The sequence below is a fragment of the Cyprinodon variegatus genome, unplaced genomic scaffold, assembly GCF_000732505.1.
Source record: "Cyprinodon variegatus isolate N-32 unplaced genomic scaffold, C_variegatus-1.0 Scaffold42, whole genome shotgun sequence".
NCBI classification, from domain to species: domain Eukaryota; kingdom Metazoa; phylum Chordata; class Actinopteri; order Cyprinodontiformes; family Cyprinodontidae; genus Cyprinodon; species Cyprinodon variegatus.
In genome coordinates this window covers 567,573-585,008 of record NW_015150495.1, presented here as the reverse complement: position 1 = coordinate 585,008, position 17,436 = coordinate 567,573, and the positions used below count along the sequence as shown (strand labels likewise).

At 37.9% G+C, this 17,436-nt stretch overlaps 1 protein-coding gene across 1 annotated transcript in view; it reads right to left on the bottom strand.

Moving 5' to 3' along the window:
• Positions 1 to 17,436, bottom strand: part of cdh18 (cadherin 18, type 2) — a 194,123-nt gene that overhangs the window by 15,243 nt on the left and 161,444 nt on the right. The window contains exon 11 of the mRNA XM_015370148.1: positions 1,107 to 1,358. Coding sequence (XP_015225634.1) covers positions 1,107 to 1,358 — 252 coding nt within the window. The remainder of the gene's footprint in view (positions 1 to 1,106; positions 1,359 to 17,436) is intronic.

Sequence of the window (17,436 nt, the reverse complement as noted above, 5' to 3'; positions counted from 1 at the left end):
TCGATTTTATCGATTCGTTGTTGCAGCCCTAGTCTTTACCATTTTGTCTTAAAGCGTTGGAATACGTCACTATGACAATTTTGTCTAATTCTTGACAGTTTAGGATCTGAATCGATCACAATGTTTTCAGAATGTAAGAAGAGATTCTTGCTTCTAGGTGGAAAGCCATGATAACAAAGGAGGACAAATTAGTTGTCTGTGCTTTTAGCACATATTGCTTCTGGGAATTTTATAGAACTTTGCTAGGACTTCAGAACAAATGCATATGATTAACATTAATCAATTAATCAATGTTGTAAACTTTCAGAAAATACAAAACCGAACACTTTTTTTATGTTGCTTTCCCTTTCAAAGTGGGAATAGTAACACACCCACCTTTACAGTGTTCCTGTTGCAAGATAGAAAACCAGTAGGATTATGCTCATCATTGTGCTTAATGACAAGGAAATGATTCTAACCATGAAAAATAATGAAAATGCTGTTAAGAAGGGCATAACAGATCATTACAAAATTGTTAACAAAAAGAATGCAATTTCCAGCCTCTTATATGCAGCAGGTGCTAAAAATATAAGGAGTGTGTCTTCACCCCAATGTTTTGGTACTTTCTTATATCCTTTCAGCCATTATAATCATAGTTTGTTGAGTTAACTGTTTCTGTGGGTAAAACAGATGATTTATATTAATGTGTCGAGGCAGAAAAACTTCTAAAACATACAGGATTAGGTCACTGAGGACCTGTAGTAGACACCTTTGCCTTCAGCTTTATGCATTTCTCAGTATATATCCTCAGTAATTGTCTGAACCCTCTCCTTTTTACTGGCCTCCTTTCTCTTGATACCCCTTCTCTTAAGTCCTTCACATACTTTTCATTTGACCCTTTCTTTCTTCAACTCACTCATTTTAGATTCTGAGCACCAACAGAGCACCAATGCCCTCCTATATCTATTCATCCCCCTCCCCATCTCTGCCCTTGAAATACACCTTCACCCTCCTACTCTCTAACTCCTCCACGGCCAATCTCCTCCAACCACAGCCCCAGGATATTTTGCTCCCCCACACAAGTCTCTTCCTTCTCCAACCCCCTAGAGCGTCTGCCCAAAACTCACCAAGCAAGATGACGATGCACAGCAGGATGGCAATAAGAGCCCCCGTGCTGAGACCCGCGTAGGGTAGCGGCGCCTCTCCTTGGCAGATCCTGATCTTGCCATAGCGCTGGCAAGGGCACACCCGCAGGGTCAAGGTACTGGTGCCACTCAGCGATGGCTCCCCACCGTCCCACACCACGATTGGAAGCTCATAGAACTCCTGGGTCAGATGATTAAACCGCCTCCGTCTTGAAATGATGCTAGCTGAGCTGTCTGCAAATACAAAATGTTAGACAAACATTAAGAACAGTCGGAGAATAAAGGGCTAATTGTGCACGTCTTTCAGAAACGTATACAGTTTCAACTACATTAGTGAAAATAGTCTGTTAAATAGCCTTTGCACTTTGAAAGTATCTGATAAAGGTATTATTTTATGTGACAAAAGAACACTTTTCCTTGATATTTATGGAGGTAAATCTGTTATTGTCTGGTACATAAGGGGAAATGATTAGGAGGAAAACAAGAGTTTAAGAGTAAGTGTTTTTTTTTTTTTTTTGACAAAACCAACAAACTGACCAAAACAAACAAAGAATTTACATCAGTTTATATGAGAAAAAAAAATACTGCTTTACACTCCAAACTACATTTAGTCCTTGCCAATATTTTTCTGACTATGTTGATTAAAGACATTGGTATGTAGGAGGTACAGAGATCAGGATCCTTGTCCAGCTAAGATTTTGCTCATAAATGCAGCAACAGCTACTCAAAAGAGTTAGGGATAGTCCAGGCAAGCCAAGACGAGGAGTATGCTTTCCTTGAGGTCCTCTCTCTTGAGCAGGGAATGTTTGGGGACAGACTGATCAAATGGAATTGTACAGACTGGTCAACAGTTGTAAGAGCTACATTAAGTTATCATCTATATGTTTGGGGGTATCTGATTGAGCATGATGGCTAATTGGTAGGCTGTGCTGGTGGGCAGCTCCAAAAGGTAGAGTTACTGCTGCTTGTAAGAGCTGTTTGACAGTCAAGTTGCTTATCACCTCGCTGTGCGTAGGCAGTAGAGTTGAATTATGTAGCATTGACTTATATAGTGTGGTGGCTAACCATGGCAGCTGGTGTGCTGCAGTTCATTGACAGGTTCACCAGAGCTGACTGACAGTTTTCATCCCAACACAGTTTAGAAACCTGCCCAACTCAATAAAAAACAAAAATTCACCCTCTCTGGAAACTCACGCATAATTCATAAAAATGTTATGTTAATGATAAAGAAGATGCCTAAAAACAAAGCTAAATAAGGAAAGTGATTTTTTTGGTAGTTATTTAAAATATCACTGGGGGACATATTCTTTTTAATAGAATTTTTATTTATATTTTCTACTGGTGTTTCCAAAATTAAGGGTGTCCGATTATAAGGCCAGAGTTTCTTTCATGGGAGCACAAAAGCATGAAACAAAAAAAAGATGATAATAGTTAAAATTTAAAACATATTAAGTTAACTATAGAGCCCCTTGTGGCTCTCTGCTGAAGTGACATTTCAAGATAATTTAGTTAAAATTAAACATTATGCTGATCCAACTGAATGATAGTATTTCTGGCTTCAAAATAATAATTCCATTTTACCTAAAATAAAAAAAATCCTTTATCATGAAAAAGTGACTGAAATAATTAGTTTATAAATAAGTAGCTACTTTAAGTCAAATGGTGATAGGGGTGCATGAGCACTTCAAGTTACTCGCATCTGTTGGTGAATTTGATCCCAATGGCTGAAAATTGATATTGGTGTGGCCATTGATTCAACAACATGAACAAAAAATTAAGGGTTCTACTCAATATTGAACAAGATAGTAATCGATAGAACTGCAAAATGTCTGAAACCTCTAATGAAAAAAAAAAACTTTAGAAACTCTGACTTATCTGTTTGTAAAAACTAAAGAGACAGCTCTTTAGAAGTCTTAAAATATAAATTAATTTTGACCAAATAAGATATTGAGTTTTAAAAAGGCTGATATTTTTAGTAGTGCTGAATTAAAAACCACATCAACCAAGACCAAGGAGTACCGAGACAAGACCAAGACCTTTAGAGGCTGAGTTCCAGACCAAGACCAAGAGGCCTCTAAAGGCCTTGGCCTTGTATCGGTCTCGGTACTCCTTGGTATTGGCTGGTATGGTCTTGACTGCAACACTAGAAAAAAAACAAAAAAACAATATAAATACGACACTAGTTTTATGTCTTTGGAGTAAAGAGAAAAGATAAAATAAAGATTTTCTTTGGAATATGTCAATGTACATTCATAATTCAGGATTTTTATATATTTGGATTCATTTCAAATGGAATCACAATGATTAATTCTAATAAAATTTGAAGTAACAGAGTAATTATAGTATTTTTTTAAAATGTGGTCAAAAATACCATTTAACTTTGATCCTATCAAAATATGACTGATGCTATTGCCTTAAAACTTTAACCTTGTTAAATTTTTTCTATTAAAGCCAGGAAACCAGTTAGGATACTACAGTGTGACATAAAAAAGTTCCTTCATCCTCAAAAACCCAGCAATAAGGCTGAGTTACTGTAAAACAATTCTAGTCTGTTAACAGTGATGAAAAGACCCATGCCACTTTTTACAAACATTTAAAGGAACAGTACACCCAAAACATGATTAGCCTTCATTTTCTACTCACCCCCATGCTGAACAACACTCTGGAGTACTTTTTTGATATCTCAAATGCATCTGGAGATCTGGGAGGCTTCTTGCTGTCTGCTGACATTCAAATAATGGAGGTCTATGGTGCCCGAGGCAGAAAGGTCCATAAAAGTCCACAAAAAACGTTTCAATATTCCTCCATACTGCTCATCCAATGTATTCCAAGTGTCCTGAGTGGGTAGCATCCAGAATTTACTCGAAACGAAGTCATTTAGAATGTTTTTAGAGCATAAACAGTAGTGTATAGGATTTCCTGAAAGCGCGTTCACGACGCTACGGAAACTGCGGCAGACCAAACCAGATGAAAGTGCGCATTCAGCTCAGCAAAGAACTCGTGCTCTTCCTCAACACTGAAGTCCTCAGACATTTTTCTTTCGTTGTTTCTTTCTTTGCACAGGTAAACAGCACATTTCTTCTTCCACGCTTGCATTATCGGCAGAGCAGACGCTGAATGCGCACTTTCATCTGGTTTGGTCTGCTGGCTTCCGTAGCGTCGTGAACGCGTCGGGATGCTACCCACTCAGGACACTTGGAATACATTGGACGAGCAGTATGGAGGAATATTGACACGTTTTTTGTGGACTTTTATGGACCTTTCTGCCTCGGGCGCCATAGACCTCCATTACTTGAATGTCAGCAGACAGCAAGAAGCCTCCCAGATCTCCAGATGCATTTGAGATATCAAAAAAGTACTCCAGAGTGTTGTTCAGCATGGGGGTGAGTAGAAAATGAAGGCTAATCATGTTTTGGGTGTACTATTCCTTTAATGGCAGGTGATTTGACATAACCTGTTATTAAGCTCAGGAGGCAATTATAATTTCACATATAACAGTTAAATTTCCATATTTTTTGGAAGAATTAACATTCTAATTTGAAACCTGCTATTTGTATTTACACAGGATGTATTTTAACTGATATATACAGTACATTAGTTTGATGTGTGACAAAAAAAAGAAATATTAAGGCGTGGGTACTGTAAGTCATGCTCAGACATGTCAAACTCAGTGGTACAACAAAGCTGGGGTAACGAAAACTGTTGTCGAACATCAGTTTACTTATTTTCCCCAGCTTTTATTGTCATTACACTCTCACAATTACAGAGCAACGAAATTAACTCTCTGCATTTAACCCATCCCCTTGGGGAGCAGTGAGCTGCCACTGTGCAGCGGATCCTTTGCTCAGGGACCCAGAGCAGCAGTCTGGGAGTGGAGCTTGAACTCGGAACCTCTGGGTTCCAAGCGCAATGTCCTAACCACTAGGCTGCCACTTCCCAAAACTATTACTAAAAAGTAAAAAAAAATTGGGTGGTGATGGTGGGGAGGATGTTACCAGAGAGTGAGCATAAATGTGTGTGAAAAGGGATATCTTTAGTTGTAAGTAACTATTAAAATGGTCAAAGCATGTTCAACAGCCAAAGTCAGTGCCTTCTAGGAATTTGAGCAAAGGTCCATTCACCCATGATTTAATCCTGTTTTGTGGTCATTTACATTTGTTTGTTTTACCCAAGGATTTGGTCTTGATATACGTCTACCCTCTCACTCTGTTGGTCAACTTTAATACATTGCTTTTTTCTTTCATGACGCAAAAATATATAAATGAAAAAGACTCATAGTTTGTACACTGTAATTCAAAGTTGCTGTAGTCCAGAGCATAGGATAGCACAGAAAACGTCCACAGTCCTACTGTCAATATATCTATTTTTGGTGATGGGGGTTTGAAGGGACCAAAAAGCAAAGCAGTAAGTAAGTAATGTTTATTTGTATAGCACCTTTCACTGACATAGAGGTCACAAATTGCTTCACAAAATTACAATACAAATAAAAATACATTTACAGTCACCAAGGACATGGTCTTAAAGCGCTGTGTATAATCCCACAGCCATGTGTCGCAGTGAGCTTGTTGCAGGTATTTTTGATTTATGCCCAATTTTGAAGCGAGGTCTGCGCTATGTTATTCCATGCTGCAACGCAAGAGGAACAATCACAAACTAGCTGTGGGTCTAGATACAGGCGAGGCGGTGAGGAAGTGTGGGCAAGTTTGTGTGACAACGGAGGGACATGAGGGTGAAAAAGAGGGGCTCAAAGTGGAAAAAGGGTCCCAGCGTTCTCGCCCTCCTCATATCTTCACGAGTCGTTTTCCACAATGGCGATCACACAAACAAAGCCACCCGGTAAGGTACCAAACAGGAAATACGCATAGAGCAGAGGTAGATTTGACCAATCAGAGGCCTCCTGTCTGCGGTCACCTACAATTTTGGAAACATGATCTCTTTAATTCAGAAAAACAGACCAATTTCTTTTTTTTTTCCCTAGGCTAACACAATGCGGTTTACTAAGAATATCCTTTATGATGATTTTAAATATAAATTGAATCTGCAAGCTATTAGTTATCCTTTTAATGCTACATGTTTCCTTGTGCTGACTATTTCCAAACAGAATAATTTAAATGGAAATGTATCACACCCAGTTGTTCAAACATCTTCTGACAGTGGGTTGTGTTAACTAAACTTAGTCATTAGCTATTTTTTTTCTTTTATTTTGAATTTTTTAGTGCTGTAGTATACAAAATAAAATAAATTTTGCAATAATATTTACATAAATATGATGTAAATTTTTATAACAACAGAAAGATGTTTTACCTGCGTGAAAACAATATCTCTATTTTATTGCAGTAAAATCTAAGACTGAATAATTTAGAGTAATGCCTTTAACTAGATTCCTTTTTTTGTGGTTGTTTTAAGCATTAAAATGCAGAAAAGTCAATGAAAAACAGCTGCCTGCTTGGGTAAGACAGTTTAAATAAATTCAGCCCATACTCTTATCTAAGCTGTTGCGAAGAATTCAACATCCCAAGTTTTCAACTATGTGTGCTTATTATTTTATAAACAGCTTGTGTCTTAAGGCATATAAAAAGGCCAGGCCCCTCCTGGATAGCTGACAGATTTTAGGTTAAGTAACAAGGCAGCTGTGGCTACATATTTGTAGGGGTAAACGCTCCTTTGGGACACAAACATGCATTAATTATTAAATATGCTTGAATATTCTATATATCCTCCATGTGGGAAATTTCACCTATGCCCTGGGTACAAAGCTGTTCTTACATCAGTTGTAAGTAAAGGGGAGGGCAAGCGATCACAAATAGGTTTAAATAAACAAAAGGCAGACACAGTTCTCCCACAGAAGCAACACTTGGAGGGTCTTTTTTCAGCATATACTGCATACAATGTCATCAGAAGCTCATAAAGTCCAACAGATCTTCCCAGTCTTTTATGCAAAGTCTAATCTCATGGTCTACATTGGCATCAAGATCCAAACATTTCCTGAAAGTCATAAACACTGGTTCATTCTGACCGACAGATCTAAGAAACAATCCTTTACAAGTTGCTTACATGGACTTAGCAAAACAAAGTTCCTATTTTCATACCAAATCCATGTACTATGTGTTTGTTCAGGAAAGCAGAATGATTTCCTTCTGTTCTTAGATGATTAACAGGAAAACCAGATTTATTTACCAGGCTATTAAAACTGATTGCAGGTTTGCATTTTGCTTAGGCATAACAAAACCATAAAACTTCTTTCTCCCATAAGCAATTTCAGTGGCTGTGTCGGAACGTCGGCCCTCATCCCTAAATCCCGCCATACTATATAGTGGACTATAAGACTATATAGTGGACATTGTAGTTAACTCAGTTAATTGACTTCGGAGAGATGATCGCTACGTTTTACTCCCCATTGGTCACGTAACTCCGCCTCACCGGACGGTGCCTGCAGCATCTTTTTTTGTTGCCGGCACAACAAATCCCATGACGTTTTGCGAGGAGAGCTCTCGCAAAGCACTCCCGGATAAATCAGCTCGTCTAGTGACCATGGATGATCACTACTTTTCAATGTGCATAGTGGGAAATTTTGAGTCCACTACTTTTTCATCCAATAGATGTTCAACGCTCACCTAAAATGGCATAACCACTGCAAACTGCCCTATATAGTGATAAGGGCAGACATTCAGACACTGCCAAAGAAGAAAAAAAAAATAAATAATAATAATAAAATGTTCTTAAATATAAATTGTATTTCTCAGAACAGTATAGTGTTTTCTGTTTGTACTTGCCTGCTAAATGTATTTTTAGTTAATCTTACATTAAGTCTTTAAATAAATATTAGACTATTTGAAAGTTTCATTAAGATGCAAACCAAAAGGTTTTTACTTATAAAACATATTTTTAGGTAAAGTGATAGTTAATTGTGCCAGTGAACATAGTTAATTTCATAATGTTGAAAAACAGTTACTTACCCAGTTACTTTTTGAAGTAAGTATAACTAATTAATTTTTTTTCTTTAAGTTGTCCAACACTGTGGATTACTAATGAAATGTTAGAAGCCATTCTGATCAGGTTAAAGAATGTCTAAAACTTCCTTCCTTTTAAATATGTTTAATAGGAATTTTAGTAGTGACAGTAACTGTGATGCAGAGGTGCATTAACTGAAAATATAGTAAAAAAAAAAAATCAGTGTGAGGTTCTGCTGGAGCAATAAAATACTAATCACCAATCTTCATAATTATGTCAAAGTAGCTTCATTTGGTCTATTCCTGTTGGGCTGTGACACTTAGAGAAAAATACCAGCTGGGCTGCTGCGATCAAAACTTTTGATTTTGGATTATGGAGTTGGGCCTGTTTTTTAGTGTGTAGTTCTGTTTCTCTCCTAGAAATAGATATGGGCTCAGCTTTTACTCCTTTTCTTTGCTGCCCAGAGCTTGTCTGATTTACTTTTTCTTTCCTTTATAAAAGACTTATGATAACATAAAGAGTTTAAGTCATTTTGGCTGAATGATAGCTTTGGTTTTGCACACGACTCACTAAAAATTGACAGTTGACACATTGCAGACTGATCTGTATGTTCATGCTATTTAAGTTATGAAAATGCTGAATCGTGCAGCAGGGCAACCTTTCCCCATCCATCGGATAAAACACCTCCGCCATGCTGTACTATCGAGCTGCTGCTGCAGCTCTGAGACCTCGCCTCCCACACCAATCTCAGCTCCATCTATGAATAATTAGAATGATCGACATTTGGAGAGACAACACGCACTTCAAGCTTTATTAAGCTAGCATTCACTATATCACCACATCAGCACGCAGATGGGTGGAGGCTTTGAGAGACACAAACAGCACAGAAGAGAGATGGGTATTTGTAGGTCTGATGTCTAACCAGAAAGCAGAGAGCAGACGGGGTGATGATAGAGGCTGAGGGAAAAAAAAAATCTGGTTGGTGTGTATGTACAGGTCCTTGTACTAACCACAGAGAGGAAGTTCACATCCATTATGTTATGGTAATTCACATGAACCCATGTCTCATTGCAGGTGAGAGGAGGAGGGCCTTGTGATTTCAGAGTGAGAGTGATTAATGCCTTGGTTAGACAGACCATCTGCAGCTGAACTGCATCCACACATGAGAAGACAAAGTTCCAAAATTCAAACATTTGACTGTTCTAACACAAAGTAAAAACCTGAAAAAATAATCCCAGAGAATTATTTTGCAGAAACCAAGATATACATTTGCTTAATTTGTACATTTGAATTTTCCACTTTACAACACACAGGAATCGGTATGCGCTAAGTGAGAGCTTTCCCTGAATGCTGTTAGTAATTCTCTGCACTGAGGTAGCGGTGGCGGATAGCTTCGCTTTACCCAAACATCACTACAGTGAGAAGAGTAAATGTGCATTGCAAAATAATTGTAGATTTTTTTTCTTGGGATGACACACCTTCAAAGATCAGCTGTATAGAGTTTAGTTTCTCAATGCTAGATTAACAAAATAACATTGGAATTCTGAGTTGCGGTCTTTTTTTACAATTTATGTATCTAGCAACATTTTATTGTGGATTTTACAAGTTTTGTATCATGTTTTGTATCATGTCCTCATAAATGTCTCTTCTCTGTGTTCATTGTTTACATTCCTAAATAATTCAGTCTGTATAAAATTTTTGCAGGAGAAACACCATTTATGAAAGAAGACAACAATGCCTTCATGTACAGCAAAAAACTGTTACCCAATAATCTCCGAAATGACATCGGGTCATGGCAGAATTGTGCTTTTGGGATGTTTTTCCCTCATAAACACAGAAGCTGTTCAGAACAGATGGACAATGAATGGAGCTACATAAAATTCTGTTGCAAAAATTGTTTTACAAACACTTAAAACTAGTTAACCTTAATCAGCAAAACAAACTAAATCCCACAGCAAGGGTGTGTCAAAAGGGGCACTTGAAAATACAGATGTAAAAAGCACAATATATGCAACTTGGTGATGGCTCTTTTCATGATTGGCCCACGGCTATACTGCTCCTCTGTATCTGCTCCATTGCTTAAGAACACTAGTGTCACTATGCATCTTATTCTTAGGGGAAGCTTCGCCAATGAGCCAAAATCAGTAGTTGAGCTTTAAGTGGCTGAACACTGTTCCAAATATCCCCTTGGCCTGCCTAGGCTGAGATTTATTTTTTGTATAAAGGCTAATTGGGTGTTAGAAATCCATCCTCTGGGAGAAGAATTCTTTCGAGTTTCCAATGAGTGTGCAATTTTCTTTAGTCTGAGCTTTGTATGTTGGGGCTTCTATTTTAGGTTATTTTGTCATTCTTCTATTTAAGCTCGGTTTACTTAGTCTTCATTTTCCTTCTAGTTATTCAGTGTTTCTGTGATTTTATTAGATTATTTCTGCCAGTTCTTTAGATCTGCTTGCCATTTAACTGCACACATCACAAAAGTATTTAAGTTTCTTGCACGATTCTACTGTTGGAGACATACAGTTTTCTGTGTACTTCTTCCATGTTCTCTGAGTCTACTGTAAGTGTAACTAAACCCAAAGAAAAAGCATAACCCTGCTCCCAGAAAAGGTCTGAAAAAGGGTCAGCAGCGTCATAAAGAAGACGTGTAGGGATGAGCATGATGTGGTGGTCTGGAGAAGGGAAAGCGAGAGTAAGTTTGACATGACTAAATAATCTCAGTGAAACAGTAACATTATGGATAGCACACCCAAGGTCCCATTAATATGTTTATTAACAAAAAAAAAACATTGATTTAGGGTTTAGTTACAACAATCTCCATCATGTGTCTCTCTGCCTTTATCCAGTTGGCAGAAGATATATCAACAAACCACAAATGTACCACAGAGGGACTGAATACATTAAACACTACACTTGGAATTATTTACTTATAAATAAATAAGAAGTAAGAAATTCATAATTAAAAATAAACATCGCACTTATTTCTTCTAAGTTTAAAATTGTAATATAATTGAAGATGAATATATTCACAAAAATTGGAACTTCAGAGTATTGTGTGGTGCATATCTTATTTACATCTTTCAGCAATATCAAATCCATAACTTAAAATAAGTTTTTGCTACAAAGTTAACTTTCAGATCATGAGAACTGAAAATAGTAAAATGAATGAATCAATAACACACAGACACGACGCAAATACAGCTCTACAGTATTCACAGTTGCCTACACATTCCCTTACTTGCATTTTTTGTAAACTTTGGTGGGAGTGAGTAGGTGCCAATGTCTTGAATCTGTAGCTTTTCAGTCTTCACTTAAAATGTGACATAAAGAACTGTGGAAAACCTGTTCTGGAAGAATATGTATATAATATTCTCATTGGTATGTTATAATTTGTCTGCTTCGTGTTAAAGTTAAAACTGTTCAAAATGCTGAGAAATAACTTGGTTATGTTATGGTTGTATTCTTACAAATACTGTTCATATCTGAAGTTAAAGTTTATTTCCAGATTAAATAATATAGACAATATATATTAGCCGGAAAGTCTTTTATTACATCTGGCTTCAGTACTTTTATTAACCATAGCACAGTTTATCAGAAGATTATGAATACATTAAATAACTGGAACTGGAAGTTGTATTTAATTAATAGTTTATTCAAAATTACAGGTAAAACCAATTAATGACCTTTAGTCAAATGATTGTAACTGTAATTTACTTCCTTACCAGGGTTCTTAGAATTTTGCATAAAAGGTTGGACTCCTGGACTGGCTGTTTAAAATCCAGTTCCCTAACCAGTTTAATAATTTAGACTATGGCTATCAGCAGAGTTATTAATCACCAACCATATAAATGTGTCTCTGTTCATTTGGATGCCAACAAAAGAAGAGTGAATCAAGCCTGAGTGATAAATCGTTCAGTGTATAAAATAAACACAAAAGATCACAGGTTAAATTATACAATGGTAGCTTTATCAGCTAAATCTAATCACACAGTATTAATATATTTTATAACTATGCAGGCACTAAATACTGCTGAAAATAATAATAAATAATACAGCAAATAAAAAAGGGAAAAAAGGGGTTTAAAAGTCTGTTCAAGGGTCTCTGAGGAATGTTCAAGTTTTAAGGCTTAATGCATTGAAGGTGTCCTTTAAAATAGCAGCACATGACTGTTACTAAACCCTGGCAAAAAGATATTAAATTCAGTCAAAATGGTGCAGTTTAATTTGGTTTTACAGTGAAAAATGACCAGAGACTCAGGAATGCATTAAAATAAGATGAAGCTGAAAGAGAATGGGTTAGATTAGCTGGCCCCTGAGGGTCTGGTCCGGGCGGGTCCAGCTGAAATAAAGGAAAAGTTAAAGCTTACAACGTGGCCTCTACAACGTGAAGTAGCTAACTATGCTAGACGGTCCACAGTAGCAGTCTCTCCAGACCCAGATGGTAAGACAATGTTGGTTGCCCATTGTCGGCTCAGTGAGCATTAGCATTCAGTTCAGAACTATTTAAACCATCAGCATCTTTCAGATAAAACACGAACACATGCACAACTATCTAATCACACAAGCAAAGCACCTGTTAAGCATCAGATGGAAAGAGGGAACGATGGATGTTACTGTTCTTGCTTAGTGGAATGGAGGGGACTTTTCTTCTCAAGAGGCAATTTTGCAGGACGTCATTTTAAAACTCACAGTAGCCAGGAACGTCTCCCTTTAGCTATGACAGTTAGCTGGTAGCTACAGCTCAGGTAGCGGCTGCTACCTGAGCTGTAGCAGGTGATGGTGGCTCAAGGTGATGGTGGGCAGGTGATGGTGGCTCAAGCAAGCGGCGGCGTCTCAGGCAGCAGCAGGACCAGTATGGAACGGGTCAGCGGCTTCTAACGGCTCCTCAGGAAACAGCGGTTCAGCCAGCTGTTAGGTGAAGGTCAACTTGAGCTTTATTAGCTCTCATCTGCTTCAGCAGGAAACACTGTGTTCAACTTGGTTTGAATCACACGAAAAGGCGGTCACTATGATCGGTTCCTTCTGAATCGTAGTAAAGGTTGTCTGGCTTTGTCCAGCAAGCACAGACTTCTCAGGAGAGTTTTAGTTGCTACTTAGTGTAGCTTTCAGCTGAGAATCCATTCTGTTTGCAGCCATAGGCCATTGGCAACAGGAGCTAATTCAATCCATCCATCCATTTTCTAACACACTTATCTTAAGTGGGGTTGTGAGGGGTGCTGGTGCCTATCTCCAGTTGTCTAAGGGCGAGAGGCTGGGTACACCCTGGACAGGTCGCCAGTCCATCGCAAGGCAACACAGAGACAAACAGGACATACAACCATTCACACACACGCTCACACCTAAGGGGACTTTAGAGAAGCCAATTAACCAAACAGTCATGTTTTTGGACTGTGGGAGGATGCCAGAGTACCCGGAGAGAACCCACGCATGCTCAGGGAGAACATGCAAACTCCATGCAGAAAGACCCCAGGCATCGAACCCAGAACCTTCTTGTTGCAAGGCAGTGCCACTGAGCAGCCGAGCTAATTCCTTCAATAAAAAAAATGAAGGGAGAGTCCTTCTTCTTTAATATCACCAGAAACATAAGAATTAATAATAATAATGTAAGCAGCATATATGCCATGGCTAAAAGGGTGGCTGGGTCAAGTCAACTCCACAGACCCAAACCAAAGGCAAACATGAAGAAGAAACTTACATTTTTACGCCCTCTTAATCTGGACAAACTCATCAAAGCCTGTAGAGATACTGATCCCGTAAGTTGCTTTAGTTTAAAAACCCATTTATTTAGAGGTGCCTTTTACCTTCTAGACCATTTAATGATATATTAATCATTTATGTTTATAATCCAACTTCAACTAACTTTCCCCTCTGTGTTTCAATTATTTGTGTACAACACTGAATTGAACAAATTGAATTGTCTTGTTACTGAAATGTCCTGTACAAATAAAATGGTCTTGTCATAGCTAAATAATAATAAAATGAGTATAAGTTGGCCAATGGGCTTTCTGGATGCACTGACACACATATACATATGATCATTTTCAGTCAGTCGGCGGTGAGGTAATTAGATTTTCTATATGAGCAGATTTGGAAAATGATCTTGTAAAAGGGATTTTTTTTTAAATAAATAAGCCAAAAATCTAAGTTAGAAATTCTGTAATTTGAGCAAAAGGTAATCTATTGTTCTCGTGACCCCAATTGGGACAAGCGTGTAAGATAATGGATGGATGGATGGATGGTAATCTATTGTTTTCTATTTTCTGTGATGTTGATGTCAGCAGCATGCTTCAATCTATTCTCCCCCTCTACACAACCCATGTTCTTTCAATAGATCATTAAGTGTTGGGAAATCAACTGTGAGTAAAGTGTGCATGACATAAAAGCTAATTGGACATCCCACGTACAGGTTTGACAGCCATCCTCTCCTCACAGGCCTATTAAGTGGAATATTATAGGATCCTTTCTATGCACATGGGAAGAAATTGCTGTCAAAAATCAAGTGATAGGTTTAAATATGTGGCTTATTTATACATAATAGCATCAGTGTAATTGGCTTTTAAGATGACACTGTGATTGAATATGATATGTAACATGATCAAAGAGCGAGTCACTGTAGAGCATAGTATATACAGTGCATCTGGAAAGTAATCACAGCACTGCACATTATGTACCTATAGTTATGTTACAGTCTTATTCCAAATAGTAGAATCGAATCGCTTCTTACAAAATAATGCAAGTAATATCCCAATTAGTCAATGTATCTTTTTGTAGATTGTTTCAAATAACTGAAACAGAAAACTAAGAACTATGAAGTTCAACACTAAGCAGAGATGCAAATTGTGTCAACTGATCATCCTTATGGGGAAGCTTACCGTAAATGGATTCCACGTGGGATAAATTCTGTTGATTAGGAAATGATTAGGAAAGAAAGAAACCTGTTTATATACAGCCCACAGTTAACAGTGTGTGTCAGAGCCTTAAAATCAACCAAGAAGTTATAGGAATTGCTTCTAAACCTCTAAGACATGGAAGAAAAGAGGGAAACAGAGAAGAATTTCTGATGCTCCAAAATACTCATTTAGCACAGTGGCCTTTATTATTAACAAAAAAAGGACCTGGAATCACCTGGACCTTTTCTACAGCTGGCTGGCCTGAGCAATCCGGGAGAAGAGCTTTAAACAGGAGGCGATAAGTGTCACCTTGTCAGAGCTCCAGCAAAAAGAGAACTTTCCAGAAGGACAAACATTTCTGCAGTGTTCTACCAATCAGGCCTGTACGGTATAGTGGCCGGACAAAAGCCACTCATGCTAGAACGCATATGGCAGCCTGTCTTGAGTTTGTCAAATGGTGGCTGAAGGGCTCTCAGACCATGAGAAACAAAATTACCTAGTGTGATGAGAAAAAGATTGAACTCTTTGGTGAGGATGCTGGGCATCATTCTTGGAGGACACAAGGCACCGCTTATCACCAGAACCCTACAGTGAAGCATGGAGGTGTTTGTAGTTTTATGCTATAGGGAGGATTTTCAACATAGGAAACCAGCAGACCAATGAGTATGGAGGAGAAAATGGATGCAGTCACATACAGAGACACCTATGAAAACCTGCTCCAGAGCACTCTGGACCTCAGAAAGGGAAAAAAAAAACAAAAGCACAGACAAGACATCAAAGAAGTGGCTTCAAAACAGCCTGATTCCAGATTTAAATCCAATAGAACATGTGTGAGATCTGAAAACAGCTGTGCACAGCCATCTCCCATTCAAATATAAGGAGCTTAACCTGTACTGCAAAAAAGAATGGGTCCATCTTCCAGAAGAGAGGTGTGTTATGCTTGTGGCATCATATTCAAAAGACTTCAAAAGACAGTGATAGCTGATGAATGTGGACAACGCTGTTAAGCTATCCATGCATACTGACCTGCCTAAATTTGAACAGGTATTACTTATTCTTCTAAGCTAAACTTTAGTGTATTAAACTGTATTAGTATTAAACACTTATTTGATTCAAGGAACAAGAGCTGTTTTTTGTTTTGCAATGACACCTTTTTGATTATGAATATACTTAATCATCCTAAACGGAAATTAGAAATAATAAAATGCCTCAAATGGTTGTAATTAACAGCTCTTAGCCATTAATGGATGTAACTAACAACCAAGTGTAGTATTTAACAATTAACTTATTTATCCTGGGACGTGAGTATTTAGTAAGTTGAGAATGTGTTATATTAACCACAAGTAAATGTTAATAACCTTAATTTAACCTTAACTTTTTTTGCAGTTGGAGTTATCATCAGTTAATTTCAATAAAAGGGAAGATATCTCAGTGATTTGTTGCCCCCTCCAGTTAAAAGTTCACTTGAGCTGGTCCTCAACAAGGAAATGGGTGGCAGTCGCATAAGGTGCATTTCTCCTAGTGATTCTCTCAAATCAAGACGTCCTCAGCAAAGCGAGTGTTAATAGCAATTTTTGATGACTGTTTGGCCAGACAGTCTGCACCATCAACTCTGAGCAGAAGACTGCCTCCCCTGGTAATCCACAGCAGAGGGTAAAGGGAAAAAGCACTGATGGTGAAGGCAACACCCCCATGAGCGTCGTCATCAGATGGATGGGAGCACCAATAGTAGAAGGTGCTTCGTCAAAGTCTCCTTGCAAGGGTAGACAAAGGAAAGAGCTTTGACTTTGTCCAGCCTAGCATCCTCTGGTTTGGGGGACCACGTGTGCTTCAAGCCAGTGAGAGGTCTCTCTTCACACAATTGAATTCATTCAAAGAGAAAGACTGGGAGGGTCTTATTGCTTTTATCCAGGGTGGCACATCTAGGTTAAAGCAGGTGCTGACATCATATGCACCATTTTGAGGTTTGTAGTTCTAGGGAGTATGTCGTGATAAGGGTTATTTCTCAATGTTACAGTTAACTGCAGAGAAAGAACTAATTAAAAAAAGAAAAAAATGCTTAAAATATAGGCAATATAAAGGGGACAATTACTTGGCTAGTAGGTTGTTTTTATCACTCTATCAGCTATAAATGCAGACCTTAAAATCACCTACAAAACTGTGGCCACACTTCTTAAAAATTACCGTACCTCTCATACACCACCTGACAAGACTCATGATCTAGTGTTTCATATAAAATGAGAATAAAAGTGAATACATTCTCTAAATATTTATTTAAACCATCAATATTAATACATGTTTTACAGCCAGCTGGGAATATAACATCTCAATTCTCCCAAGTAGACACACATTTGGAGCGAGCCAGATATCTCGCAAGTATGGACTTTGAACTTAACAACGTGAAAGACTACAAAAATTGATTGAGAAGACATATTTAATAGAGATTTTCTATACTTTAATGATTTTGAAGATTT